At 48.8% G+C, this 27,300-nt stretch overlaps 1 protein-coding gene and 1 long non-coding RNA gene across 6 annotated transcripts in view; one reads left to right on the forward strand and one right to left on the reverse strand.

Annotated features, from left to right (window-relative positions):
* The window catches only part of LOC114010644 (uncharacterized), a 198,482-nt gene extending 174,761 nt beyond the window's left edge, over positions 1–23,721 (forward strand). For 4 of the 5 annotated variants that reach the window (XR_008745747.1, XR_008745748.1, XR_008745750.1 and 1 more), the window contains one exon: positions 21,608–23,721. This is a non-coding gene — a long non-coding RNA (uncharacterized LOC114010644). Of the gene's footprint in view, positions 1–16,903; positions 18,158–21,607 lie in introns of those variants that run through there. The other variant, XR_008745752.1, reaches the window with a different exon arrangement.
* Positions 18,495–27,300, reverse strand: part of LOC101911736 (heparan sulfate glucosamine 3-O-sulfotransferase 3A1) — a 40,424-nt gene continuing 31,618 nt past the window's right edge. Inside the window, 1 exon segment of the mRNA XM_055795593.1 lies at positions 18,495–24,371. Coding sequence (XP_055651568.1) covers positions 23,753–24,371 — 619 coding nt within the window. The 3' untranslated portion in view covers positions 18,495–23,752.

Here is a 27,300-nt window from a genome sequence, read left to right on the forward strand (position 1 = left end):
ATAAGCCCTGGGAGTGGATCCTGTCAATTGGGTGGTTTCTGTTTCGTTGGCAGATAGTTACAGTGTGGAAAGAAAAAGCATTTGCTAAAAAAGCAGGAACTTAATGGGCATTATAAAGGATGCTTTGTCCAGGCAGCTACTGGAGTTAATAAAACATAGCTTGGGCTCTGTAAAGGTCTGTAGAGTTTATAGTCTGAGTTTTGCTGTGTGTTGCCAGGCTGGGAATGTGGGGTTGGCATTCATGATTGCTGTCCAATAGTCCATGGAGAGCTGTGAGGGTGCAAAGGGTAACGAGGACTCGGGGTTGTGTGGGAACAGCTCCTGAGCACCCCAGTTCACGTGAAGTCAGAGCCAAACAGGCACAGTTGTTCTTGCATGCCAGCCAAGGCGTTTTGTTGCAGACAAGCAGCAGGATTTCACAACGATCGAATCCATGTTTTGCGATGGCACTGCAAGCTCCCGGAGGTTTTCTGGTTTAGAGGCTCATTGTTATTAAGTGCTTGGTGCATTTGTCTTCATTCGATCTCTTCTAGCTTAAAAGGTTAGCAAGACTCAGTCTCTGCACTCTGGAGATGAAGAGGGAGTATGGATTTCTAATGCCACGCTGTCATCCCCGCTTGTGCGATCCTGTCCTTGGTGCCCAGCTGGGATGTGAGCCCAGGGTGCGGGTGCTGACCTGCACCCACCCAGCCCAAAACAGCCATGGCCCCAAAGGCGCTCCCTCGGTGCGCCGGGACCTGCTGCCTGCACACGCAGCTGCCGGTCCTATCTGATGCTTATGAGCTTTGAATTTGTCGATGTAACTTAAAGGCAGTGGGAACTGAAGAGCTGCTGAATTGGTGGTTTATTTGGGGGAGGGATTTCCTCCTCCTTTGTTGTGTTTTCCTTCTTTCCTCTAGTAGCTGCAGTGGGAAAAAAAAAAAGAAAAAGAAAAAAGAAAAGGGAGGGAGGGCCTGGAGGCAACAGGTTAGAAAACAAATACCAGAAGAATGAGAAATGGAATTACTTGGAGAACAGAGATACTTGCTTTGAGATCCAACTTCTCTCTCTTTTTTTTTTTTTTTTTTTTAAGAAAATAGAAAGAAATTAATATTCTCAAAATGTACCCCCCCTTTTTTTTAAAAAAAAAAATAATAAAAACTTCAGGCAAACTTTTGGTGTTGTCTCAGCTCAGGACTGAGTTTGCAATTTAATAACCTTGTTATGTTACAAATCCTGAGACTTTGCGACTCCTGCACTAGTCCATCTGCCAAGCAGAGAGCATTTCTTGACCTTTTAAAGAAAGCCAGAGATAATGAACCATTTGGACTGTAGGATGCCCTAGCTGCCTGGAATAAAATCAGCGTGGCTGTGAATTTTGGAGAGGAAAAAAACATGCAGCTCCAAGCCAGCAGTGCAGGCTGAGAGTTCGCAGTGATGTCTGACTGCAGCAACAGCCATAAACTCCTTTAAAACAGTTAATAAATCACAGGACATGGGCAGAGTGAGATCTAGGCTTCACAAGGGCTTTAGAAAGTGTCTTGAAAGGTCCAGAGAGGGAAGATTTGACTGGCTGCCATTGAGTTTGAGCTTGTAACTAACAGGTTTTGCTCCTTCAAAAATCTCATCAAGTCTTGCAAAAGGCAAATGCTGAAGAGACTGATGCTTGTTGGGGGGCTGGATGTCAGTAGCTGCTTTCTCTGTCATTGACAATGCTGGAAATGTGCGGGGTGTGCCACAAGTTTTGCACTGTGGATTTTGGAGGTGCGATGGTAGAAGTTACTGGTTTCATCAGTATTTTCCGTGGTGAGTTTTACTTCTCTGAAAATGGCAACCCAAAATATTGCCGCTTCATGAGTGTTGTCCCAGGTCAGGTGTCCTGGCTTAGATCTGAAACAGTCCCTGGTGGTTACCGCACACCCCTGTTAGTGAAAGGTTCCCTGTGCGTGCCAGATGATGTGGCTGGGGAGGGGAGACTGAGCACCCAAACCATCCTCTCCATGGCTCACCACAGCTGCGCTTTAGATGGGCATCTCCTGGCTTAACCCTGAGACCACTGGGTCCAGCTCCGGTGGGCTCAGTGCCCAGCAGTAGCTGGGGCTCTGCCAGTCTGCGAGGGCTCCTGCAGAGAATGAGGGGGTCATGGTTCTCTGGTCCTTTCTGGAGACCAGCAAATGCTCATGGATGAACCTTTCTGTGTTTGGCTCATCCAGTCCCTCCCACTGCCTGGGGGGGGCGTTGCACCAGGGTTGTGATTTTCCTGCCTCCTGCTTATGGTCACTCATGCCAGTGCTTTCTGCTTAGTCCAAGTTATGCTCTTTTCAGCTGCTGGCTGAGTTACTGTATCCCTTTTTCTTGCATTTTCTGTGGTATTTCCGTCTTTGCAGCAAGCTTAGCACAGGAGCACCGGGCTCCTGCCCAGCTCTCCTCTTGCTTTGCATTCTGTTCTGCAGCTGGGTGATGTTCCCAGGTCCGTGGTGCGGACCCGATTCAGCAAACGTGTACCCCAACAGAGGCACATGAGGGCACCCAGACACGGGCACACATGTGCAAACCTGGCACAGAATGGGGCTGGCAGGAACATTGCTTCCACAACCTCCTTTCCATCGCATCCAACTCACTCTGTGGTTCCAGCAGAAAGGGTGTAGGAGGCTTTTGGGGTGGAGCAGGAGAAGGGAGAGAAGGAAGAGAAGGCTAATGCGCTCCAGCCCTCACCTCGCTGGTGCCATGAAAAAATGCATGATTAATTTATTTAAAACGTCACTGACGATATGTGCGTTCTTCCTGTGCTGCGAAACCAGAGCCAGATCCTTGGTCTGTAATTCTTTTAGGGAAAGATGACATAGTTGGTCTTGATTAAACCATTAGTTTAACGTTGATTAAACCATGGTTAAATTATTCATGTATCTAGCTATTCATACAATACATAAGGAATTTATTGTAATGTGATGTTTTCCCATGCCTGGTATTAAGAACTTGCTGTTGTGCTCACTAGCAACTAGCATGGCAAAAATAAACAAACAGAATGGTAGGGGAAGGATTTCTATGTTACCGCTGCAGTATAAATGGAGCTGTCATTTAAACTAGCATTGGGTTTCTGGTGATTTTTAGCCACAGATCTCATGTCATAGCTTGCTTTCCTGCCAAGGAAACATGGGCAGGCTTGCTCTCCTCTAATGGGGGAACCCAAAGCATTGCTGAATGTGGCCACCGCCGTGGTGGTGGCAAAGAGCCAGGTAGGACGGTTGCTTAGTGCCATAATAAGCAGTCGTTTAGCTAAGGGAAACCTCCAAAGTCAACGCTCGTAAGGAAAATCCCAGGACTGTTTTGGTGTTTGGCAGAGCAAATGAAACACCAGGCTGAAAGGCTTTCTCCAAGAGGTCTTCCACTCTCCATACAGCGTTTGCTTTTTTCCTTCAAAGCTGAAAAGCTTTGTACCTGTATAATGCACCCCACACTACTGGAGGCCTGTTTATACTGGTCGCTGGAGGGTCATCTTGTTGCCATCATCTCCAGGAATAAAACAGGGACACTAGAAATGGATGCGCCTGAGTCTGCCCTGATGCCCAGGCTGGTTTCTAGACCAGGGTCAAGAGTGGTTGGGTCAAAGCAACATCCTCTGTGCCAGTGACCTGCGGAGGAGCACGCTGGTGGAGTGCTGCCTTTGCATTCACCTGCAGCTCCCTCCTTTGCCATGCAAAAGCTGAGGGTGGGGGGGAAGGAAGGAAGGAAGGAAGGAAGGAAGGAAGGAATACCCTGCTGGGGATGGCCTTGGCCCTGCCCTGCTTGGTGGTGGGATGCAAAGATGCTGCGGGGCCGGGGCGCAGAGCAGCGGGGAGCTGGCACGGAGGAGCAGCAGCAGGTGGGTGGAGAGGGACCATGTCACATTTGCTTTGCTGACAAGCAGCTGAGGTGAAAACTGGAGGGGCCTGGGCACATTTTAGAGAAAAAAAAAAAAACCTGTTCTGGAGCATGATGAGTTAAGAGGAAGGATGATACGGTGTGTCACAGGGAACAGTGAACCCTGGAGATGGTCCTTCCCTCCTGTGTTGCTCTGGTAGCTGCCAGGGAAAGCTTCAGAAATTTGATAAAGCCCCAGATCCTGAAATGTTGACACGTTGTCACAGAGCCCTGTGCACCCCTCTCCTCGCTCTGATGGGCTCCCACCGGTGTTACACTGGGTGCACTGGGGTGGTGCTGCTGGCAGAGGGCAGGCAATGAGCCCTGAGGGGCTGGGGCATGGCGGGGGCCCCCTGACCCTGCATGGCTCTGCCTTCGTAGCTTCCCGGGGCCTCGGTTCCTAATGCTCTTTTTCAGGGCACCAAGGCAGGTTGGACACTGTTAGGTTGTCTTTATGTTGGTTTACAGACCCATAGATCCCTCTGGTCAGGTGAAGATCAACATCTTGAGATATGTATGGCTTGATTTCACCCAGATTGGGTGATCTTCTTGGGTAGCAGAAGGTCCTGCCTAAAGTCTGTGCTGCTAAAAGAGTTTTGAGGGTCTGGTGGAGCCCCAGAGAGCGAAAGATATTTTCCCATGCCCAGTGCTCATCTGGAAAGCTCAATGTGCTCCTCAAGGTAATTTTTTAGGCCAGCGTTTCTTGGGGGTCAGAATCAGGACTCAAATCCATGGCTTGCTCCAGCTGGGGGTCTCTACAGCCCCCTCGGGCCTTGGGGGAGTCTCATTCCCAGGAGCTGGGGATGCGGGAAGAGGATTGAACATGCTGAGGAGCCTGTGCCCCTGACAGCTCCCCACTTGCCAGCTCCAGAGCCTCAGGTTTAACTGTTCTCCCACCAGTCTTGCTTTCCCACGCCCTGACCCCAGACAAGAGGCTGAACACCAGTCAGGGTCTCTACCATAGCCTTATTTCAAATTGTTTTTCTCTTCCTCCAGCAGAGCTGAGTTTCCTTGCTTGCATCCCACTGGGATACATCTCCTGACCCCAGATCTCATACCCCAGTGCAGACAGCAAGAGCCGTAATCCCCTGGGGGCTGATCTCAGGGTTTGTAAAGCCGCGTGTCTTCCTTTGGCCATCGCTGGTGGGTGGGAGGACGTTAATTCAGCTCCTGTGCGGATGCCTGTAATAAGAACGGTGCCTGGGGAGGCATTTGGTCCTCGTTAGCAGACACTCGGTAGCAGTTTTGTCATTTTTCTTGTTTGTCATAAAAAATAAATACAGTTTAATAGATGATCTTACAGAGCAGGTTTTGGCAACAAAATAGACCGTGTCCCATTATAAACTTGATGTGTATAATTTAAAGCAAGATGGAATATAAAACCATTTCCAGCTTAGATGAGGGAAAGGGAGACACAGATTTAGGTCTTGATTGTGCTGAAATGAAAAACAGCACATTCTCAGATAGTGTATTAAATCAGGCATTCTGTTTTATGGAGTCCAAACTATAAACAGCCTTTTTCAGAATAATTAATCACGTCATTTTTTTTTTGGTTTGAAAAGTTTGGGGAGCAGATTTCTTTTGTTTCTTTGTGTATTTTTAGAGATATCGTATACAGAAGGGCAGCCCTAAACACCATAGACAATTATTTGGAGACCCAGGAGGATTTTAAGGCAATGTTGCTGTCAAAATCCCATCCATTAGTGGGGATTTAGGGAATGCCCTGAGGAGCCCTTGGGAATGCCATGCCTGATGGGGAAGGCTGGGCCTGGAGCCAAGGGCAGGGATGTGACTTGGTGGTGGGAAGGTGAGTGGAAGAGGCAGCGAGGCAGCAGATGATGTGCTAACCACCTCTGCCTTCACAGACCACAGCTAAGACTGGGTTAGTGGGGGCTGGGTGGGGGGTACCTGTTAGCAGATGCTCCTTGTATGACCCACTGTTTTGTGGTGTGCTCATCTTCCATCCAGTTTGGAAAAACCAAGCCATTGCTCCTGCTTAAACTGGGCAGTTAATTCTTCCTGGGATCAGAAACGGGATGGGTCCCTGCTATTGGCACTGTCTCCATCATCCTGTGGAGCTGCAAGCAGAGGACCTGATGCCCCACCACCATAAATCAGCACAGCTCTACTCAGGCTGGAAGAGGGTTGCAGATTTCTGCCAAGGAAAGAGAGAGATCCCAAGTGCATTCCCTCTACCCTCCCATTGCATAAAGCAACAACACGGCTCTTCTGCTTTCCAAGCGGTGGGGCTGGCTTGCCTCAGTCTGCTTTGGCTGCTCAAGTCTGATTTCAGCAGAGCCAGTGTAAATCCAAAACAGTTCTATGGAAGTCAGTCAAGTTGCTGGAGACTCAAAGCTAGAGGAGATAGGAAGCTATTCACAGCTTGTACATAGCTGTTGACATATATAAAAAGCTGGCTGGATGCAGCAGCAATGTGCTATAGGCAGGGCGCTAATCTCTGTTGTTACTAAGTTTCCTGACATTTCTCATTATCAGAGGTTCCTTACAGTTGTTTATAGGACTACCAAACTTTAATATTTAGGTTGAAATGCATCACCCATGTGCCATCCATGACACAGGTAGTGCCACCAGGTGAAATTTTGCTTTTTCTTGATTTTTGTTACCATCTAGGAAGCTGCACAAACCCCAGCCTATGTTGAAGGTTGCAATCAATAACGCTGCAAAGTCTTGCACCCTGGAGGAGTTCAAGCCAGCCTTCCTCCTGCCTGAGAAACACTCACTTGTGCCATGCTGCACACGTGAGTACATGCTGCTTTCCCTATGGGCCCCTACTGCCCTCCTGCAGCCAGCAGGAGCTGTGCCACGGTACGCCGGGGCGAAGGCAACTCTAAGAGACTCAGTGGCAGAGGCAGGACCTCATCCCCTAGGGCCAGCAGCATCTTGCATTAACCATGTGGAATTATCTACTTGTCCTTGGCAATAAATAACCCTCCAAGTCCTATAGGAAACCCACCCTGCTTCTGTAGTAAGAGGCTATACACTAATGTGTATGTACAAGAAGGTAAACCAACTTTTTTTGTAAGCTGGAAAGTGGCTTGTTTTACTGGAAAACCAAACCAGTTTGCTTTGGCTGTGCTGCTGCCCGTCCTCATGGCAGCTGTATTCCTGCTGCCGTTCCCTGGTTGGGGTACTTAATGCTGGAGGTATTGTGGCAATATGTTAGAGCTGAAATCCATCGGCTTCGTGCCAAAATAATTCACTTAGGGTTGTTTGGCTCTTTTTTCCAATGAAAAATCAAAATTTCCTCTGCAAGATGAGACATGATTTCAGTGGGGTGGAAGAAGATTGAGTGATGGTGGTGTGGGCAGAGGAAATAACTTTAAAAAAAAAAAAAAAACACACTAAAAAATTACTTTTCCTTTGCAAAATAAATTGTATGACACGTTTTTCTACCAGCCTTAATTTTGAACAGCATTAGCAGTTTGGTGCCAGCCCGATGAGTGCCTAGAGCAGCTCACATTCCTGTAGGAAAGAGGTGTAAATCTTAGCACCAAATCTGAGGCTGGCAATGGGCCTTTCTTGCTGGGACCATGTAGACCAAGGTACCCCCTGTGCGGAGGCCGAGGAGGAGACCATCTCAGTGGGATCAGTGCACAAAGCTGTGGTCTTCTCACAGCTACATTAGAAATACAAATGCTGCAATGAACCGTTCAAGCATAGAAATGCATTTTGGCTATCAGATGGCTGATACAATAGCTGTGTGAATAGACAGCTAGGTTAGTGATGAGATAACAAACTTATTTGGAGAGAAATTGTTCCTAAAGGGTCTGGTTTGGGCTTCCACATGATGTTCTGTTGCACCTGCTCAGGACTGGCTGCCTCCTGTCACCAAAGATGCACGTGAAGTTGCAGGACAGTGATGCATGGGGAAAGGCGACCTTGCATTTCGGATGTGAGGCTTGAATTCAGTTCCTGGCTCTGTGCTACAGTTCCTCTTGCCCACGTGTCGGCCTCCTTGTGCCAGCGAAAAGGCATGGAGCCACCGTGGTCTCCAGGGATGGGACCTCCCTGTGTGTGTTTTATTACATGTATTTATTATTGTGTTTATAAAACACAACCAGGTTGTGTTTTATTAATAAGCCAAAAGAGAAGTGCAGGCTTTGGATGCTGTTGCAGCTGACGGATGGGGTCAAGGTGCATGTGTATGATCTGAGCCTCCCTGAGCTCTGGCTGTTTGTCATCCCCAAACCCAAAAAGGAAAAAACACAATTTTCAGGATATAAAGAGCACAAAAGGTTTCACCGCTTGCTGGTTTGCTTGAAGCAAATGGATCAATAACACTTGATACATAACTAAATAAAACCTAGCCAGACCCCAGCTTGTTGGATCTCCAGGGGTACATTTTGTAGCTGAAAAGGTGGTTTTTCTCCTTAGAAATGGCACTAACTGTTTTCCTTGTTTTGGGGATATTAAGGAAAAGAAATGGGAATTCTTCCCTTCTTCTTTCTGGTTTGATCTGGCTTTTGTTGAATGACACGCTGAATGCTGGTTATCAGCACTCAAGCTCCTGCCCCTGTTTGCAAGACTGGTGAAGTTTCACTGTAGTTGCTTGTCCATGGGCAGATTTGATCCTGAGGAGTGATGGTGGATAGAGGATTTCCTTCAGACAAAGAGCAGCTGGTGGTTTGCTGCATTCCCAAGTGAAATTTGTGGGGAGAAAGGAGGTACTGAGCAGGTGTCTTCTGTAGAAAGCATCTTGTGAAACTGAAATTTTCCAGTTTGATATTTTTTGGTAGAGTTTTTCTATTTCTTGAAACATTTCATGGAGTTCTGGGCTACTGACTGGCCTTTCTCCACCACTGTAGGACTGTTTATCTTGATCAGAAAACCTGATTTTCTTCTGGGCTGCTCCTCGTCCTAGTGCTGCCCAAAGCATGGCCTTCTCAAACTGTGCAATGGCTTCCTGATGGAAAATGATTTCCTCTAGCTTTGGTAGTGAGAAGAACGTACACATTTCTTGTATGAGTGCTCCCACGGAACCATGAAAGGAGGATGGTTTACCATCAGGTGAGATGTCTCTAATATTGACAAACCTGGCTGTCTTTTGGTGGATCTAGAGACCTTCCTGGTGTGATGGAGCCTCCAGCCTCCACCTCCCTGGCTAGCATGACAGCTGTGGCTCAGCTGTGTTCCTGGGCACTGGCTCTGTGTCCTCCCCACCTCACCAGTGCCACGCTGAGAGAGGGTAGCAGGGAGTTCAGCACTCCGTGGTGATGGAGACCTTGTGTTTGTTCTCACTGGTGAGCTGTGCATCTCCTGAAGAGCAGCACGGGAGCCAACAGCTGGTGGGAACCAAATGGTTGTGCTGAAGTAATGACAATCTCCGGCGTAGGAGCTCCGAGGAGCTCCTCTGTTATGTGCTCTGCCCCCAGAATGAGTAAATAAAAGCCTCCTCATTTATTTATGATGCAAATAGCAACTGTGCATTCAGCTCTAGGATTTGTTGATTATTTATTTAGAGCCTCTTGTCTCAGAGGCACTGGCTGTTTGCGTGCAGGAGGCATCTGTCTGGCTTTATTACCCACAAATAGACATTTTACTTCTTTGGCTGTGGCTGTTAATGTTTTTGAAAGCCCGCTGTGGAAACAGAAAACCTTCCAGGGAGACACAGATCCCCTGGTCCTTCCCCTTCAGAGTCAGCAGCTCACGGTCCCACCAGCCCCTCTGAAAATCCCAGCTGCACTGTGTCCCAGCCCTATGGAGCAGCTGAACACTGAGCTCCTCTGGGTATGAAGGTTCCTACTGTGATAGCACCAAGGAGCGATTGCTGAAATCCAGTTGCTGTAGGTCCTGAGCCTCAAAATGGTAAAGGGAAGGAGTAGAAGATGGGGACAGGCAGGTAGGAAAACAAGGAGAGAGTATTTGGCCTGATACTCTACTGATGGTTGCCTGGGACCCCCTTCCTCTCTGTACATGATGGGAGGCAGACTGTTACTGTGTGCCAGAAGCGTTGCATTTGTCTTGTTCCACAACCAGACACAAAAGCTTTTTTAGGTTCCCAGAGATGTGCAGAGTGAATGGATGCCGTCTTGTCACTGTCATCCCAAGGTGCCTTTAAATACCTCTGGTTCCTCTCAGGTTAGCGGCTGATAAAAGTTTTGGCACTTGGCTTTATGAAGATAATGACACTCATTTGATACATTCAGGGCTTTGACAGCTGATGAAGCAAGTGTTCCTGCAGAGAGCATCCTGTTAGTGATCCATGGCATGGACCAGACCTCAGCTCCAAAGCTTTGCTGAGTACAATCCTGGACAGCATTTTCAATGAGTGCAAAGGCAAGGAGGGAAGGGCTGGTCCCAGCAGATGGAGGAGCCCGGATGGGTTAGATTATGGTGAAGGAATTCTGTCCATCCCCACTGGTCGCAGCTGTGGCACCATCACAGGACCCCAGGAGGAAAGGCACCGGTGGCTGGCCCTGGCCCAGTGCCACTACCTCATTGTCCCCTTGGTTATCCTTGCTGGAATGCCTGTCTTTAAGTACCCCGTGCAGGAATCCCCTCTGTAAAACGATGCCACAGTCAGAGACTTAGAGGCAAGAGTTATTTTTTGAGATTTCTTTTCAGAAAGCTGTATTTACTCTTTTATTTGACTGCCTGTCTTGCAGTCTTAGGGCCCGTGGGTGGGAATTATTCTCCCAGTACCCCCATCGTGTGGTTTTTGCAGAGTAAAGTCATTTACATCTATTAAGTCTCAGACTGTGAGGTAGAAATAGAAGAATTAGTTCATATTCCACAGCACAGCTAGCCAACAGAGGGTGATTAAACCCAGATTGAGATGATCAAACTTAGGCACCTAAATGAGTGACCAAAGGCACTGGTCCAAGCTCAGATCGTTGTAGGGCTTGGATTTCTTCTCTTGCAGACTGAGAAAAGGTTGCTGTTAAGCTACGTAGATTTTGCTTGGCTCCTTCACTCATGGCAGGATTTCCAGGGCTTTCCAGGGCTTCAGCCATTCGCATGGGTCTTCTCTGAATCCTCCTCCAGCTTTTCAGCCTACATCTCAAAGTGTGGAGATGCCTAGGACCTTACAGACGGGACCCAACCTAAATTCTGGATACCTTGTATGGGAAGCTACCCCAACGGTTAGTGGTGAAAACCACTGCTGGCTAGTGATGAAAACTCTTTTAAAGCTGGCAAAGTTGAGAAAAGGGAGGATGTCTAGGAGCCCCTGGGATTGGAGAAGGCATTTGAGGATTGAAGTGGTATGGCGCTCCTGTAGTAATAACCAGCGTGTGTTCTGGAAGGACAAAAGGGGTTGGATACAGATAAACAGCAGAGTGGTAAATGTGCCTGGTCTGCGTGTGTGTCCGTCCCTAGAAGTGAACACATCTGGCATGATTTTGGGAGGTACTCAAATACTGGAGAAACCTCTGGAGATGCACAAATGGGGCTTTGGTGACCATCAGTGTCTCACCTGAAGCACACTCTCGGCTGAATGCAAGAGGTGGGGATGGGCCTCAGCTCTGCTTGATATCATGGAGAATGGGTCAGAAGTGACCAGGATCTTGCTATACTTGATGTAGTTTGATGTGGATGATGCACAAACTCTTGCAGCCTTGAAAGAGTTCTGCAGCACCTAAACAGAGCACAAGGATGCCAAGAGCGTGAATCTTCAAACAAGACCTTATGCACAGAGAACCTTCTGCCAAAAGGTAGCAGCGAATTTGATGTAAAAACAGAAAAATGCTTCAGTTGCCTTGGAATACAGTATTCTCCTGAGCTGGCTTGCATATCGCTTCACAGAGATCAGCTGTCCACCAAGCTACCGATACCTCCCAAACTTGGCTGCATTTCAGTGCTTGTGGGATGTAATATAAAAAGAAAAGGAGGATGATTCAGTGTCTCTGTTTCCAATTGACCATGGTGCAAAGTGCCTAATGCTAAGGCTGAGGATGGAGCTACATCCTGTGTGTATGGATGGTTGCAGGACTTCTTGGTGTCATTTCTGGTTGGAGATGGGTGTGGTGGTGCTGGAAGGGAAGGAGAGCTTGGAAAAGGAGTTTCCAACGGGGACTAGCCAAAGGAAACTGATCGGTTTTATGCTGATAAATTGGAACTGGGATTATAAAAACAGAGAGTAATTCTTATGTTCTGAAGCTCATTCCTTTGATTAATTCTGGGTTTGGGTGGTTGGTACAGGAAAGGATGGTGGCCAAGGGCTGAGCACAAAAATCCCCAAAACCCATAACTGGGAGAACTATTTGCTTTCCTTTACTGAGCAGTGTGTGCGGGCAGCTCTGCCGAGCGTGATGGCTGGTGCTTGCCAGTGCCCAGAGATGATGTGGGTGTGCCTGGGGAGAGGGGCTGAGAGGGAGGAGGGGGTGGAAAAGCCACAGTGCTCCAAGGCCAAGCTGGGAATGGAGCAGAGAAGGGGTGCGAAGGACAAATAACATTTCTGCAACAACAAGCCTCATAGAAGTATCTTCTGCACTCCAGTTACTCAGTGTCTCCCCACCTGCAGCTCCGTTGAATCTTCCCTTTCATCCCTTAAAACTTTATTTCATTTAATCAGTAAAAAACTTCTTTCCTTCTCTCAGCAGAGATACTGGAGCACAGCCCACGGGTTGGGAGCAGAGGGAGGGAATAGCTGCAGCTTGGCTTCTCCTCTCTGACCACCAGCCAGCTCCCTATCTCGGGATGGATTCAACAGGAGCACGGGAGCTCGCATCCAAGAAGCCCCGGTGCTCTGCCAGGGCCACACAGGTAGCAAAGAGCCTGATAGAAAGTCAAGTGCAACATCTGGGAGTCTTTTTTTTCTGTTGCCTTCCCTGTATTTCAGACCAGTAACTCTCTGATGTGCAGAGGGCTTGCCAAGGCTCAAAGTGCTCCAGTCTCCCACACGAACACCCCTGCATGTGCACAAACTCACGCCCATGTCTGTCTAGGAAATCTGGATCAGAGGACAACGACTATATCCTGAAGTAATATGTTGCCTGTGAGACCATGAGGTCCTTTGGAGGAAAACAAGTAGTAGGCTGTTCTGTTTGGCTCTTTGTTCGGCCTCAGTGCTGCCATTCCAGGGCAGAAGGGGCTGGGGATGACTGACTCAGATCTTGTCTTTCTCCTGCTTCTCCTGCATCCTCCCCTGAGTCTAAAGCTGCAGCCAGCAGATAAAGGAAGACAAGCCAAAATACTCCTGCGAGAAGGAAACGGATCCAGGCAAGGGGCAATTGGCCTCCCTTGCTGTTCACCGGTGATGCCTCACAGTCTGCCAATTAATTTGCTTTCCCATCTGCATCCTGGATGGTCTCAGGCAGTGGACAGCTTTGCAAGGGCTGGGAATATGCAGTTCTGCATTCCCCGCGAGCAGCATGGCTCTGGGCTGGGAACAGCCAGCATCGCTAAAGGGCTGTGCAGAACTAACAGCTTGTTTGTGGTGGGTTTTCCTGGTGGGTGCACAAGCTACCGAGGGCCTTGTAGGGGTGGAGACAAGCAGAAACATTCCTGACAGCCAGTACTCAGGCAGGGAAGCAGGATGCTGCTGGGAAGCAAATGGGGAGATAGGGCCCTTGGGGAAGGAAGGAAAAGGCAGGGTGGAGATCTGGAGCATGTTTAGGGCATGTTAGGCCATGACGGTGGAGGATAGGCAGGTGGGCTTGTGAGCCCACGGAGCCCCTTCCCATAGCCGGGCGTTTGGGGGCACATTGGCCCCCTACACAGCAGTGAAAAATGATTCAGTTCCCACTCATGCTTTGTTGGAAATCAGGTACTTTAACAGGCGCCACAGGCTTGGAGGAGGGGTTTAACTCTTTATTTTCGTGTCCAAAGCCTGATAAAAGTGTTGATCGAACCTTCCTCGGTCTGGCAGGGATGGGGTGCCTCGCGCAGGGCTCTCTGGCTGCTGGGCGCTTCGCAGCACTGTGAGTGCCCAACTTTGTTGCCTTTTGGGACATTCAGGAAGAAAAGTGCAGAATCCCTTCTTTGTGTATTCAGAGGGCAAGGATTTGATGCCAAGGACAGGCTCATACAAAACTTGGCTTCAATTTTTTGTCATGGTCTCTGAATTCTACTTTTGTGAAACCATCAGTAACAGCGAGCCTCTGCCACCAGGCAGGCACAGCCATGGATTTCACGGGCGGATTTGAGGCAGAAGTTGCAAACCTCTATCCGAATGTTGCATGGTTTAGTGTTTGCAGTTCTTCCTCTTCCTGGTCTTCCTTTGCATTATTTATCCCAGCCCTTGGTGGCTGTACTTAAGAATGGTTACAGAGGTGAGTTCAAAATTTTTAAAGTCCAGATCTGCAGATATTTCCATGAATGCAATCACAAAGTAGAATTTGGTGTTTACAAATGGTTAACAGTAAATACTGTCTTAAGAAACTATCCAATCCGATGGATTATAGGAGGGGCAGTGAAGCGTCCAAAATGCAAGTTTGTTAGTAACTATTTTCTCCTTCTTTCCTCCCAAGAGATGTCTTATCCAGCCTGGGAATGGGAGTACTGCCATGTAATTTGACTGAGTAATCACTAATACCAACAAATAGCTTAAATGGATAATTTCCTAACAACAGAACTAGCAAATTATATTCCTGTGAGCCATCCAGCTGAGAGACAGTGACAGCAGTGAAAAAAATTATTTCTGGAATTAATTGTGAGCAGAGAAGGAGTCCAGCGTCAGTGGTGCAGGAAAGACACACGAGAAGGAAAAAAAAAAACCCAACAAAAACAACGCTACAGGAAAATATAATTTAAAATCCACCGAAGACATGCAAATGCAGACGTTGCTCAATGAGGGGCCTCTGGATTTTTCCTAATGAACTCTAATGCAAAGAGGAAATTGAAGAACTCTGTTTTCCACTGTGCCCAGTTGCAGGGCGTCTGCGCAGGGAGCGGGGCCGGTGCTGGGGAGGGATGCTGCAGTGCATGCTGCTGGGCGAAGGGCTGGGCCAGGAGGGAACGCTTTTGCTCTCAGGCTGACAAATGCTACTTGTCACAATTATGTTTTTTTCTTTTTTATAGAGTATTCTTGGTTGTCAAGCAAAACGAAGTAGTAATTCAACAAAACAGAAATTTTAAGCAGGAGAAGATCAGCTTCAATAAGCTTCTTGACTGAATGTTTTTGGTTTTTCTTTTTCTAAAAGGGTCTTCCAAGATGGTCTAATATCTGAGGCCATTTCTTTTTTGAAAATGGAAAGATCCGGTTTTCTAGTCCATAATACTTTTCATTTGGAATTGTAAGCTAAGTATAACATGAATGGGGCTTCTTTGCTAAAGGTTTGGGAGAATTGAAACCAAATGTTTAAAAACTATCTATCCAAAATGCTTGGCTTGACTGAACCCAAACGACTTGGTTTGTTAAACTATAAACAATATTGAAATTCTGTTTATCCCCATGTGACTTGAGAATTGTTTACATTTTTTAGACATTTTTCAGGAACTAAAAACCTGTTTCTCATGTATATTTATGCTGTCAGCTGCTATCTAAAGGACAACTCAGCTCCTTGAAAAGTAGAAGCATATGATAATTTTCTCTTCAGTAAGGCTGGTAAAATAGGGGGTGTCACACCAGGATGAATTCCCCTGGCCAGTTTGGCCGGGCAGTGGTTGTGTCCGGGCAGGCTCCGTGGCATTTCCTTCCGCAGCACCGAGGGTCCAGTGTGCAGCACAGACCCCGTGAGCTCCCCGTGAGCACCCCAGCTCTGGGGCACGTTGTGTCTGAGAGGGGTTTAGGCGGCTGAAGCATGAGACTCTGCCTTTGGATGGACATTCCCACACTGCCTGGAAAATGAGCCATGGCTTCTGTTTCAGGGACGCAGGATCCACACCCAGCATCTGGCCATGCCAGGTGCTGCGGCCAGGGCTGGGCTCCGGCTGGACACTAGTCAAATCTTCCACTAATATGCTTTTCTGTGGCAGTAAAAGCCCAGGTATGATCCTGATGGCAGACGTGATGATGAAAATGTGCAGTCAATTACTACACCAGCAACATCTTCCAGATGCCTCCTACATGAGCATCTGCTCCAGGCGGCACAGCTTGTGCCAGCCAGGGTAACTGCGGACCAGGGCGGGCTCACACAGCACCTCTGGCTAACCAGGACCTACAGGGGCGATATCAGTTTACAGGGGCAGAGCTGGCCATGTCCTGAGCCCCAGCCCTACCAAGCAACTCACATGGGTAGCCACACAAATAATTTCTTCATTTAACCTCGAATCTTCTCATTGTGGAAAACAGAGGAGTTCGGTCTCAGGCCAATACTGGTTTTGATTTACAGGGAACCACAGGGAGGTGTTTTAAATCGTGCTGTAGTGATGTCGTTGGTTCTGTCTTCAGAATTCCCATGGCAGGTGGCTGGAGTGTGTCTGATGTGCCCCTGAATCGGGCTCCTGGGCTGTGGCTTTACCTTGGACAGCAGACCCTCTCCGAGCTTAGCAGATAGGCTCTTTTAGTCAGAAAGGCTGATTAAAAAAACCCCACAAAACAGTAGGAAATGGCTTCTGGCAATCCAGCAAATCCCCTGCTGCTCTGAACCGATGCCGCACTGATACGGATGGCCTCCCCTGCCCCCCAGCCCTGCCCCTTGCTGGAGCCTGCCCCGGTGGGCGGAGGGGAGCCGGGGTGGGAGCACACACACCTCTGTGCACCCTGGAGCCGTGGGACCCGGGAAGCCACTGGGGCCCTGGCAAAGCCCAGTGAGCTGCTGACGAGGCAGCGTGTGCACAGGCAGGTAATTAGATTCCTGCCTGCATTTGCCCTGTCAATAAGATGCATTCGGCTGCTTTCCTCCGTGCTCTTAAACTTGCCCTTCTCAGGAGAATTTTTTCACTCCATTGCCATCCCTTCTGTACCCAGCCATGGGGGGTCTCCAGCGGTAAGCAGTATAGAAAATCTATTGATTCTGTTCCATAAGCCCTGTACAGGGGAAGGTAAGTGCTCCCCAGCCAATACCTCTCAGTCATTTCCTTTAGATGTTGCTCACATGCCCTAAATCACAGCTGTTGGTGAAAAGAACAAAAGAAATGAGCTGGAGAAACCGTGGCCAAGCAGGTCTAATCCTGTCTACAGCATCACTGTTGCCCCAGTGATACTGGAAGGACTCGCAGAGGCCAGATGCTGGTGTGTCTGTGAAGAAAGACCCTCCGTCACCAGGACTGTTCCGAGATGCGGGAGGGGAAGTAGCAGCAGTTTGGCAAGGGAGACGTCCTTGCGTCTGATAAGCTGCATCTGAAGTTCCTCTGCTGCACTGAGGACCTCGGGTAGCATGCCCCACCGAATTTGGCCTCCAGAAGTTACACCGTTGTCCCACAAACTGTGAGATTATGATTACTGTTGTTATTCCTGTTTAACAATGCTGAAACGCAGGTGCTGAGTCCTTCCTGAGGAGCTCTGCATGGCTCCCAGCTGCTTTCACCACAAGCCGGGCTGTCCCTGGGACATCTCTGGTCATCCGATTTGGAAGATCCCAGGCCAAGCGGTGTGCTCGAGGCTCAGCACGGTGTTGGACTTCACTAGCAATTTCCCACCCGGATGGATGACGCATCCGAGGCTGCATTCCCACGGTGTGGTACTAAGCCCGAGGGCAGCGTTGGACCTGAATGAATGAGAGCTTTCCCCACGGAGCCATGAGCCGCGCTGCCTCCGGGATGGAGTGAGCTTGAGCAGCGCGCCAGCCCCCGTGCAGCGGTGTGGACAGGCGAAAGATGAAGGAGGTATAATATTTTTTTTCAAAAGCCACGGCTGGCCAATGTCTTAGGTAATAAATACTATGAATTGAGGAATGCAGCCTTGTTATTGCCTGGTGGAGGGGAATTCATTCTGCACATTGGCTTCTCCAGAGTTTTCCGGCCAGGCGTCGTTGACTTCTTACCACCACATAGATATTTCTGTATTTCAGCAAAATTCCCCACTTCTAATCTGGATAGTCCTTGCTGGGTGGAGTGCAAAACCCACATTGTTAACTCCGGATAGCGGTAATTAAAAGAAAATAAAATCAAAGGTGCTCAGAAAAGAAATGGAAAATTTTTCTGTGGAAGCCAAAAGATTATATTAAACTTCAGCGGTTTAATAAAATATTATGAAGTTTGGGAGCATATTTTCCCTGGGACTTAATCTGTTTATACATCTAAAAAAGTAAATAGAATATCACTTTACTTGACCACACAGAAAACCTGATATCTGGGGGCTGCTCCGCTGTATATATTTCTTGGTGAACTGCTTCCACCTCGGGTTTCACGCAATACACCGTGAGTTGGGCTCGTTCCTCTCCCGCCAGGTCGGGGGGAAGCAGGAATTCATCAGACTTGGTGGTGAAACACTGGAGATGTGGTGGGGCCAGCGGCAGCTAAGGGTGGGATGGGGGGGGGGAGCCACAAAGACCTGATTTTGCATGTGTATTTCTTTTTCCCAATCTAAAGAAAGGAGTATGACATGAAGGTTGCTGGAGAAACATGAAGTGGGAGATAAGAGGTCATGGAAAGGATGCCAATGATGCCGCTGGGGAGTTCCCAGCTGGCAGAGCCCCCCCAGCTGCTGTGGAGCGTGTTAGGTTTAGGAGACTAAAATCAGACACAAGTGGGTAATTCTGTGTTTTCCCCTTTTTTCATAAACTTGCCCATTCTTTCCAGGTTGCTGCCGCCAGCAAAAAGAGAGCACAGCCTCTCAGTACCCGTAAACTTTATTAAATGTGTGCTTTTTCATTCTTAAATTAAATTGAAATCAGTCTGTTTCATACTGAAATAGCACCAAAGGGAGAAGGATGACAGTATCAGCAAGCAAAGGGGAGGGAGGAGAGAAAACCCAGAAACCGTTACATACGAATAAGAATTTTTTTAATGGTTAAGAAAATGGGCAATATTTTTTTTTTCCTAATCCGGAGACCTAACATTGTGTATGCTAGTGTGTATGTTGGAGAACTGAGGAGTCTAAGGATCAGTATTAGTCAAAATCACTCAGTGCAGGGTAGACATGGCCAAATCGTTGCTGGAAATTTGACTTCATAGTGCTGCACCCCAAAGACCACCCCGAATGCCACGTAGAGGAGTCCTGTACACTGATCTTCATGGCACATTGGTGTTTATATTCCTTTTAACTGTGTAAGTTATTGGGTGGCAGCATTTCCTTAGGAGTTGATTAAATTCCCCACGGCACAAAATCGGCGCCAACTACAATGTGGACTTAGCAGCCCGGCCCTTGCCCTTCCAGAAATCGCAGCAACGTGAATCGCAGCAGCAGAGGGGCCAATTTTTGTCTCGCCAAAGTGCGCTGGTAAAAGCAAAAAACCATTTCTCTGAAATTTTCCAGGTGTGGCCAGTTGAAACACAGCGCAAAGAACCTTCCCACAGTTCAGGTCTGGCTACAAGCCGCCGCGGCGGGCTGGAGGGAGGTCTCACGTTAACTGCCTTTCTGCAGCGGGCTCTACAAGCCTGTGCCAAGGCATGTCACCACCAGTGGATAAAAACCAGCTTGATTTTTGAAGACTGGGGGAAATACTTGTGCTCAGCACCCCTGTGCCTGGTGGTTTCTGTGCACCAGGGCTGCGATGCCCGGTTCGTGGGGCTGGGCTGGGCAAGGTGCTGGGCAAACCCACAGGTCTATTGCCCATTGACCAAGTTGCCTGTGCAGTGCTGCAGTGGGGGGGTGAAGGAGAGGTCTCTCTGCTCAAAGATCATAGAATCACAGAGTGCTTTGTGTTGGAAGGGACCTTTAAAGCCCATCTAGTCCAACTCCCTGCCATGAGCAGGGACATCTTCCACTGGATCAGCTTGCTCCGAGCCCCGTCCAACCTGGCCTTGAATGTTTCCAGGGATGGGGCACCCAGCACCTCTCTGGGCAACCTGTGCCAGTGCCTCACCACCCTCAGCATGAAAACGTCTTCCTTATGATGAATTTGGCACTTGACCTTGATAGGCTGTTTTATAAATGGTCGGTTTTTCCCCCTTTAAACACAAATATTCTAAAATCTAAATGTTGCATGGTATATAAGCTTAAGCTTCATCAATGCCTGACGGCACATTTGATTATTGAAACCAGAAGAATTTTAATACACCTAATTAGTTACTCATCATTAATGTATTGATTTTTCTGCTTTAAAAAATCAAACTTTACAGGTCACTTTTTTATTTATAGCTGCTTTTGCTTTCCCCTCTTAATATATGTGCTCAGTACTAGGAAGGGTGCGGTTTTCAATAGTTTACTTCCAATTCTTCTTAGGTTAAAATAATCTAAACTTCATGGCTGCATTTTAAAATAAGCCTAAAGAGTTTAGAGGCTTAAATGTTATTAGAGTTCAAAGCAATTTGGTTGCATGACCTCTTTTTAAAAGCCATTGTTCATACGTGGAGGGATTTTCAAAAATACTTATGGCCCAGATCAAAAAAAAAATCAATTACAGTCTCAGATCCCTAAATAGTTTTACTAGGTGTGCAGCAAGGGATTCAAACCCTCAGAAATTAGGGGAAGTAAAACATTCAAGCATTTTGGGGGAAGTAGGCATATGCAGCTATGTTCAATGTGCTGCGAAGAGGTTTTTAAAGGCACATACGATAGGTTTGTGTGCACGTTGAAGCTACACGGGTTTAATGCTGTGGTTTGGTGGCAGTTGTGGAAACTTATTTGTATGAAAGTGCTAAGTATTGCTATAGCTGGCTCGGTAAGGGAGGAACAGACTGTAGTGCCATAAAGCTGCTTTAAACTAGTCAGAATGTGACTGTATGAGAGACAATAGCGATATAATTACGGGGTTTTTTAAATCTTACTCTTAAGTGATATTTATACTTGTGTGCTGGTTTGGGCTGGGGTAGAGTTAATATTCCTCACAGGAGCTCGTAGGAGGCTGCGTTCTGGATTTGTGCTGGAAGCAGCGCTGATCCCCCAGGGGTGGTTTCGTTACTGCCGAGCAGCGCTCACACAGCGCCCAGGGCTTTGCTGCTCCTCAGCCACCCCACAGCGAGTGGGCTGGGGGCACAGGGAGCTGGGGGGGACACTGGCCCAAGGGATGTCCCACACCATATGGCACCACGCTCAGCAGATAAAGCTGGGGGAAGAAGGAGGAAAGGGGGGACATTCAGAGTGATGGCGTTTCTCTTCCCAAGTCCCCGTTCCACGTGCTGGAGCCCTGCTCTCCTGGCGGTGGCCGAACCCCTCCTGCCCATGGGACGTGGTGGACGAATTCCCCATTTTCCTTTGCTTGTGTGAGCGGCTTTTGCTTTACCTATTAAACTGCCTTCACCTCAGCCCGTGGTTTTCTCACTTTCACCCTTCTGATCCTCTCCCCATCCCACTGTGAGGGGAGCGGGCGAGCAGCTGCGTGGGGCTGAGTTGGCAGCTGGGGTGAAACCACGACAGCTTGTCCAAGGCACATACAGATCAGCCCAACCTTAAGTCTCCTTGAAATACCAAAGAGACAGCATGCCTCAATGTTCTTTGCAGCTTGGAAAACCTCAGATTTTGTGCCTCAGTAGGTAGTGCTGGCACTGCTTGGCTGTGCCCATGAGTGACACCTTGTCCTTGCCACCAGCTTGGCTTTTGCACTTGGACAGAAGAGCACAGCGTGGGAGAGGTGACGGCCATCCCCCACTCCTGCCCCAACAAACCTGGCTGTTAGAAAGGTTTTCCCAATAATTAACTCCATCCTTTTGGCTACACCTTAAGTCCATTCCCCCTTGATCCAGCCAGCATGGGCAGGGAGCAGATTGCTCCCCTCATCTCCAGTGACACTTTGGGAAGACCGTTACCCAAAGCCCAATGCTCTTCCATCTTCTTCTGATTTAGAAGCCCTGAGCCCCAGCAATGAGCTGCGGCGATGCTGGGAGGGACCATGACACAATGAAGCCAAAGCTGATGGACCATCTCTGATTTTCTCATGTCACCTCTTGCATGAACCTGGAGGCAGGTAAGAGAAAAGGCTGCTGGGGGTCTGTGTGGTCCCTCATCTGCCTTTCTGCTGTGTTTGCAGGAGGCAGTTACGTAAAATGTTTACCCAGGTAAACAGGTAAACCAGCTTACATAGGTAAGGCTTTGGCATGACAACGGTGGGAGAAGGTCCTGGAGCCTCACAACACTAATTAAGTTATTTTAATTACCTTGGGAAATGGGTCATGCATGCAAATCCATGTAGGTTTGTGTTTCCAGGGGACAGGAAGGTCCCAGGACCCTGCATCCTCAGGAACGGAGGGAGGCGGGGGATGGGTAGGAAGGAGGCGGCTCAGGGCAGCCAGGAGCAGATGTGGCTCAACACCTGCAGTGGAACTTGGTGCCGTGAAGTTGAGCAGGCACCAAGCTGTTACCCTAAGCTGTCAAGCAAGACAGCCCAAGGTGGAAATGACTCCCTCTTGGGTTAAATTGTAAGTTTGGATGCAATTCTCTTCAGACTCCTTGAAATCTCCACTCTGCTGTGATTTTATTAAGATCTTGGCCAGTGTGCAGGCAGCCAGCGAGCTTGATCCTCAGGCTTCTTCCTAACCAGATTACCAGGTGATCCCCCACTTAGTTTGTTTTACCCCATCTGGGCTTCTTAAAGTTAGCCTCAAGAGAGAGAGCATCATCATGCTGTGTTTATACAGCACCAAGTGATAATTAGGTGTTCCTATAGTCCAGAAAATGCTGTAGATAAAGAGCCAGCAGATAAATGAGCCCAGGGTAATACAAGATTCTGTTCACTAATAGATTTCCGTCGCTGAGACATTTTTACCAGCCAAAAAAGGTGATAAAGGAGATTTGTTTTGCCTGACAATTTTTAAAGCCCTGCACAACCAGTACTCTTGCTCTGGCTCCCCCCTCAGTTCTCCTTTAGGCAAGGACAACAAAACTTCCATCATCTTCTCATTCTCTCCCCTTTCTGGATGTGATTTTTGTTCATTCCCCCCCCCCCCCAAACAACCCTTTCTCCACTGCTTTTCTTTTAAGACTGGTCCAACTGAAAAAAATCTTCATTATGGTTTAAATAGCATCCAGCAGACAGTGTGAACCTGCTCCCTGCATACGAGTGGTGGGATGGTGGGTCCCCCATCACCTTCAAGACAGACGTACCATGAACATCGCCTCAGTGTGGACCTTCCTTGCCCATCACTCAGATCCCTTCAGATGGGCCCCCTTGGGAAAAGCGCTTTGCTGTCAGCGGAGGAGAAGGGAGTCCCTGTTGCTGGCAGCGGGGAACACTGGTTTAGAGCCAGCTCCTGTGAATGAGGCCTTTTGACTACCTGGCAATTTTCATCATGGAGTCAAAAGAATAATTTGTTTTCTTTCACTTTTGGCTACTAAAGTTGTTTTGTCTCAAAACAAAACAAAGGATTATTGGTTTTGGCTTCTGTAAGATGAAAAATAAGTTTGGTTGATGAAAAGAGCTTGATTTGGGGGGGGGGGGGCAAAAGTAAAAAAAAATGGGATAAATGAAAAAAAATTCACCAAGGGTTTCATGCAATAAAGAAATCCCCTAAATAAAGTTTTGAAAGGCAAATTAGATATTAAACCTCCTTTGTTCCATTGCCAAAAGTGATGAGGTCCGGTCTAAAATGGCATTTGCCAGCCAAAATTTGCCTGACCTTCCAGTAAGGCTCTGCACTCCCCCAAGCACCTCTTTCACTTCTGGAGGGGGACCTGGGGACACCTAAAAACTTTGCACCTGCATTTTTTTCTACAGAGACAGTGCCAAACCCTGGGCCCACTGAAGGAAGCAGCCACACTGCAGGCGATGTCAATAGGACCAGGTTGCTGTTCACAGCCTCCTCTTCCAGACGGACACATCACCTCATCTCTCAGATAAGAAAGAAAACTAATAGGTGACAAAAGAAAAAAAATCAGAACAAATCATGTTTCAGCACAACTATTTTTTTTCTGTATTTTCCCCCTCTCTACTTATATGTAAAAAAAATATATATTATATTATATTTTCCTTTTCTTAAATTATTTTTTTCAGCCTCAGTCCCAGCCAAAGTCCTGCCCCGTCATCTGGTAGAACTTCATGTTGAAGGGCCGGTAGAAGTCCCGCAGTCTCTGCACCACCTCCTGGTCTATGTCGGGGTGGGTCCTGCCTTTCGTCTTCCCCAGGCAGTGGGGCTTGCTGCTGCCCTCCGCCTTCTTCAGGCACGGGAACCCCTTGGTTTTGTTGAAGTAGAAGTGTTTGTCGGTGATGATCCTCTTGAGGCCCAGAAAGTCCTGGACCCTGCCCAGCTCCCCCGCGGGGTCGCTGATCAGCCTCTCCCCACTGACGAAGAGGATCTGCCCGATGGGGAAGTAGAGGAGCCAGTTCTCCAGGTGCTTGGCGTAGATGCCAATCTGGATGGCGCTCCACGAGGTGTCGATCAGGCCCGTAGTCCTGTTTTTGAAGGTCAGGCTCTCAAAGGTGGGGATGTCGGGCTTCTTGGAGAGCGTCTGGGTGTAGTCCGAGATGGCTCTGGTCACGGGGTCCCGCACCACCACGATGAGCTTCGTGCCCTTGGACATGGAGGAGATGCGGGCAGGGGCCTCCTTGGTGACAAAGTAGCTGGGGGTCTTCTCCATGGTGATCTGCCCCTCCAGGGTCCTGGGCATGAGGTCCCTGAGAGAGGGGGAGAGAGGGAGACATTAGAGCTGAATGCCCCCAGGTGGGGTGGGGGGCGCTGAGGGCAGGCAGTGCTCTGGGGATGCCCTGGGTACCAGGGGCAGGATGCTTCTGAGCCTCACGCCTCCAGCCCAGCTTTCCTTCCTCTGTGTGTGGCTTGTCAGGAGGCCCATAATGCTCTGATGCAGCAAAGCATCTAAACACACTCCTGATTCCCCACTGCCTTTGGCTGCCTATTTACCTAGAATTAGCCCTAAATCCATTTTGCATATTCAAGGCTTCCAAGGGGCTTCTTGAAGGGGATCCCACCTCCCTTCTTGCAATGGTACTGTAAGAACACAGCACTTCTCTACAATCCTAATGCCTTATCCCTTTAAATTCCTCCCACTCCACGCTGGGGTTTCCTGTACATTGGCTTAAATTCCCTGGAATAACAGTGAATTTCTGGAGTAACACACTCCCTTCCTGGAGGGCACATGGGATTTTCAAGGGCCAGGCTGTAAGACTCTATCTTTTGGTATTTTAAAGGTGGCAGCAAACTGATGTCACATAAAAATGTGCAATATCAGCCCCCTGACCTCAGTGATTTCCTTCTTCTACCCAAAGAAATCCTACACGCAGGCTGCTTCGCGGGCTCTCCCAGCTGGGAGTGGGAAGAGGCTGGGGGCTCAGGCCAGGGTCCATCCTGCTCCATGGTTGCCCTGAGAGTTTAAACCCTCCTGGGCCAGGCGTCGGGTGTGATCTGTGAAGGACCGTGGGATTTGGCCGCAGGATAACCTGAGCTCCTCCATGTTAAACAAGGCAAGCCAGGAAGGTGTAGTAACACGTGAGCAGCCGTTTGCTCCTCCTGGGTGCTTCCAGCTCCTCTCCTTGCTCCCCCTTGCCTGCTACACCGCTTCCCGTCCCCTCGCCTTCTCATGACCCTCGGTATCACCCCCAGACAGGAGTCACACCAGTGATTCACACTGTCACCAGTTGGTTACACAGACCCACCCCTCCAGCCAGGCTCTCAGCAGAGCTTCTCTCCCCACAGCTTGGTCTCCTTCCAACGGTCCAGTCCTTCCCGGGGGGAATGGGAGATGGATGGGAGGTGGCTGCAGTGCCTGCGACATTCACCGCCATGCCACCAGCAGTTCTCATGGCAACTGCAGCCCTGTGTCCCCAGGAGCAGGGACCCGCATCCCCCCCATGCCCTGACCCCTCGTCTTTGACCTTGCTGCGGTTGCGACACCTGTGTGCCGTGATGAACTGCTCCCTGCCCGCATTATTGTTACCGTCTTGCAGCAGCAACATCTGGTTTGCAAACCCGTGCAATATGCCAGCAAAATTAAACTCATCTATCAAAAAAGCAACAATGAAAAGCCAACAACAGCTAAAAAACCCAATAACAACCAAACCCCAGGCTGAGTCGTTACGTTACAAATGAGGCAGCGAGGACTGACCCTTCCTAAAGCAATTCTTTGTTTACAACCACATTACATAGAGGCTGAGCAGACACGGTCCTAGAGAACCCAAATCTTTGCTGGTCTTTGCTGAGAGTTTCTGTTTGGGCAAAACTCCATGAATTTGGGACATTCAAGCTGGAGGTGAAACAAGCTGAGGGGTATGAGAGAGCATCTTGTGCATCCTGAAGGATGTGAAGACATAAAGGCAATCGCTGCTGACACTAAGGGTGGCCTCTGCCAAGCGGGGACATAATTCTGTGGTGGAATTTGCCATCACCTGATGCTGCAAAGGCCAAAATTATAAATGGTTCAGCAACAGACCAGCCAGATTCATGGTGGACGAAATAAATTGGTGGCAATGAAATGTAAGAGTCCCAGAGCCACTTTCAGCCACAGGGAGCCTCCAGCCTTGATTGCCCTCAACTGGGAGGCGGTAACAGGAGAATGAGCCCTAAAAACCACCAGCTTTCATACACATAGCTGCGAATACTGGTACCAGGCACCGTGTGGAAGGAGGTACTGGGCGGGATGGCTCTTTACTCTGGCCTGGTGCAGCTGGTCATAAGGTGATTTTGCTCAGTGCAACCTCACGAATCACCTTTTCCCCCCATGTGTACCAAGCCCACATTTCTCAGCTGTGGTGGCGTTGCCCTCTGCTTTGGAAACCCTGTGACGACTGAGTCATCTGGAAGCACCTGAACCCCCGAGAGGGTGAAGGAACCAGGTCGAGCCCCCTTCCCCACTGCCTGCCAGCTCGCTCCCGGGCTGGTCCCTGCCCCTATAACACAGCAACTGCAAGTCGCTGTTGAGCAAGAGCAGGAGCTGCTGAACCGGCAGCAGGGCAAGGGCAGCGGGAAGGCACGCTGACTGCTGTTTGTGTTTTGATAAGTGTTGAAATCTCCGCTGTGTCTTCCCAAGGAGGAGATTAACCCCTTTCATGGCGAGGCTGCAACACACAAAAGCTTTCTTCAGCGCCCAGGAATGAGCGCGCACCTCCGCTGCCAGGGCTGGCGGGCAGGGACATGCCAGGAGCCACAGGGAATGTGCTACCACAGCTTTTGGGAGATTAATTAATTACAAAGGGCATCTTTCATGGACATAAACAGTTGCCTGGAGGCCTCCTTGGACTAATGGCATCTGGGTTTTATTGCAAAAGAGCCACTTGAAAAGACAAGAACCACAAAAATGTTTTTGGCAAGAACAGCCACCAGTGAGCCCTGCCAGAATAAATGGATTCTGTTATTTTAATTTTAGTAGAGCTTGGAGCTTTATTTAATTACTTAATAGGGGAGGAAGACTTTCCTCAAAGGGAGCATTTCGGCTATGCATGCATATTCATATCTGGCCTTTTCCAGGTCCACACTTTCTTCCCAGCAGTGGCATCTGAGACGGCTGTTCTGTGTCCACCCAAAGCCCTGGAGGCAGCTGATGGGGCTACTGCTCACCGGGGGCTTGTGGCCCCTTCCCCACGCCAATGGGCT

This window comes from Falco peregrinus, chromosome 2, assembly GCF_023634155.1.
Source record: "Falco peregrinus isolate bFalPer1 chromosome 2, bFalPer1.pri, whole genome shotgun sequence".
In the NCBI taxonomy this organism is placed as follows: domain Eukaryota; kingdom Metazoa; phylum Chordata; class Aves; order Falconiformes; family Falconidae; genus Falco; species Falco peregrinus.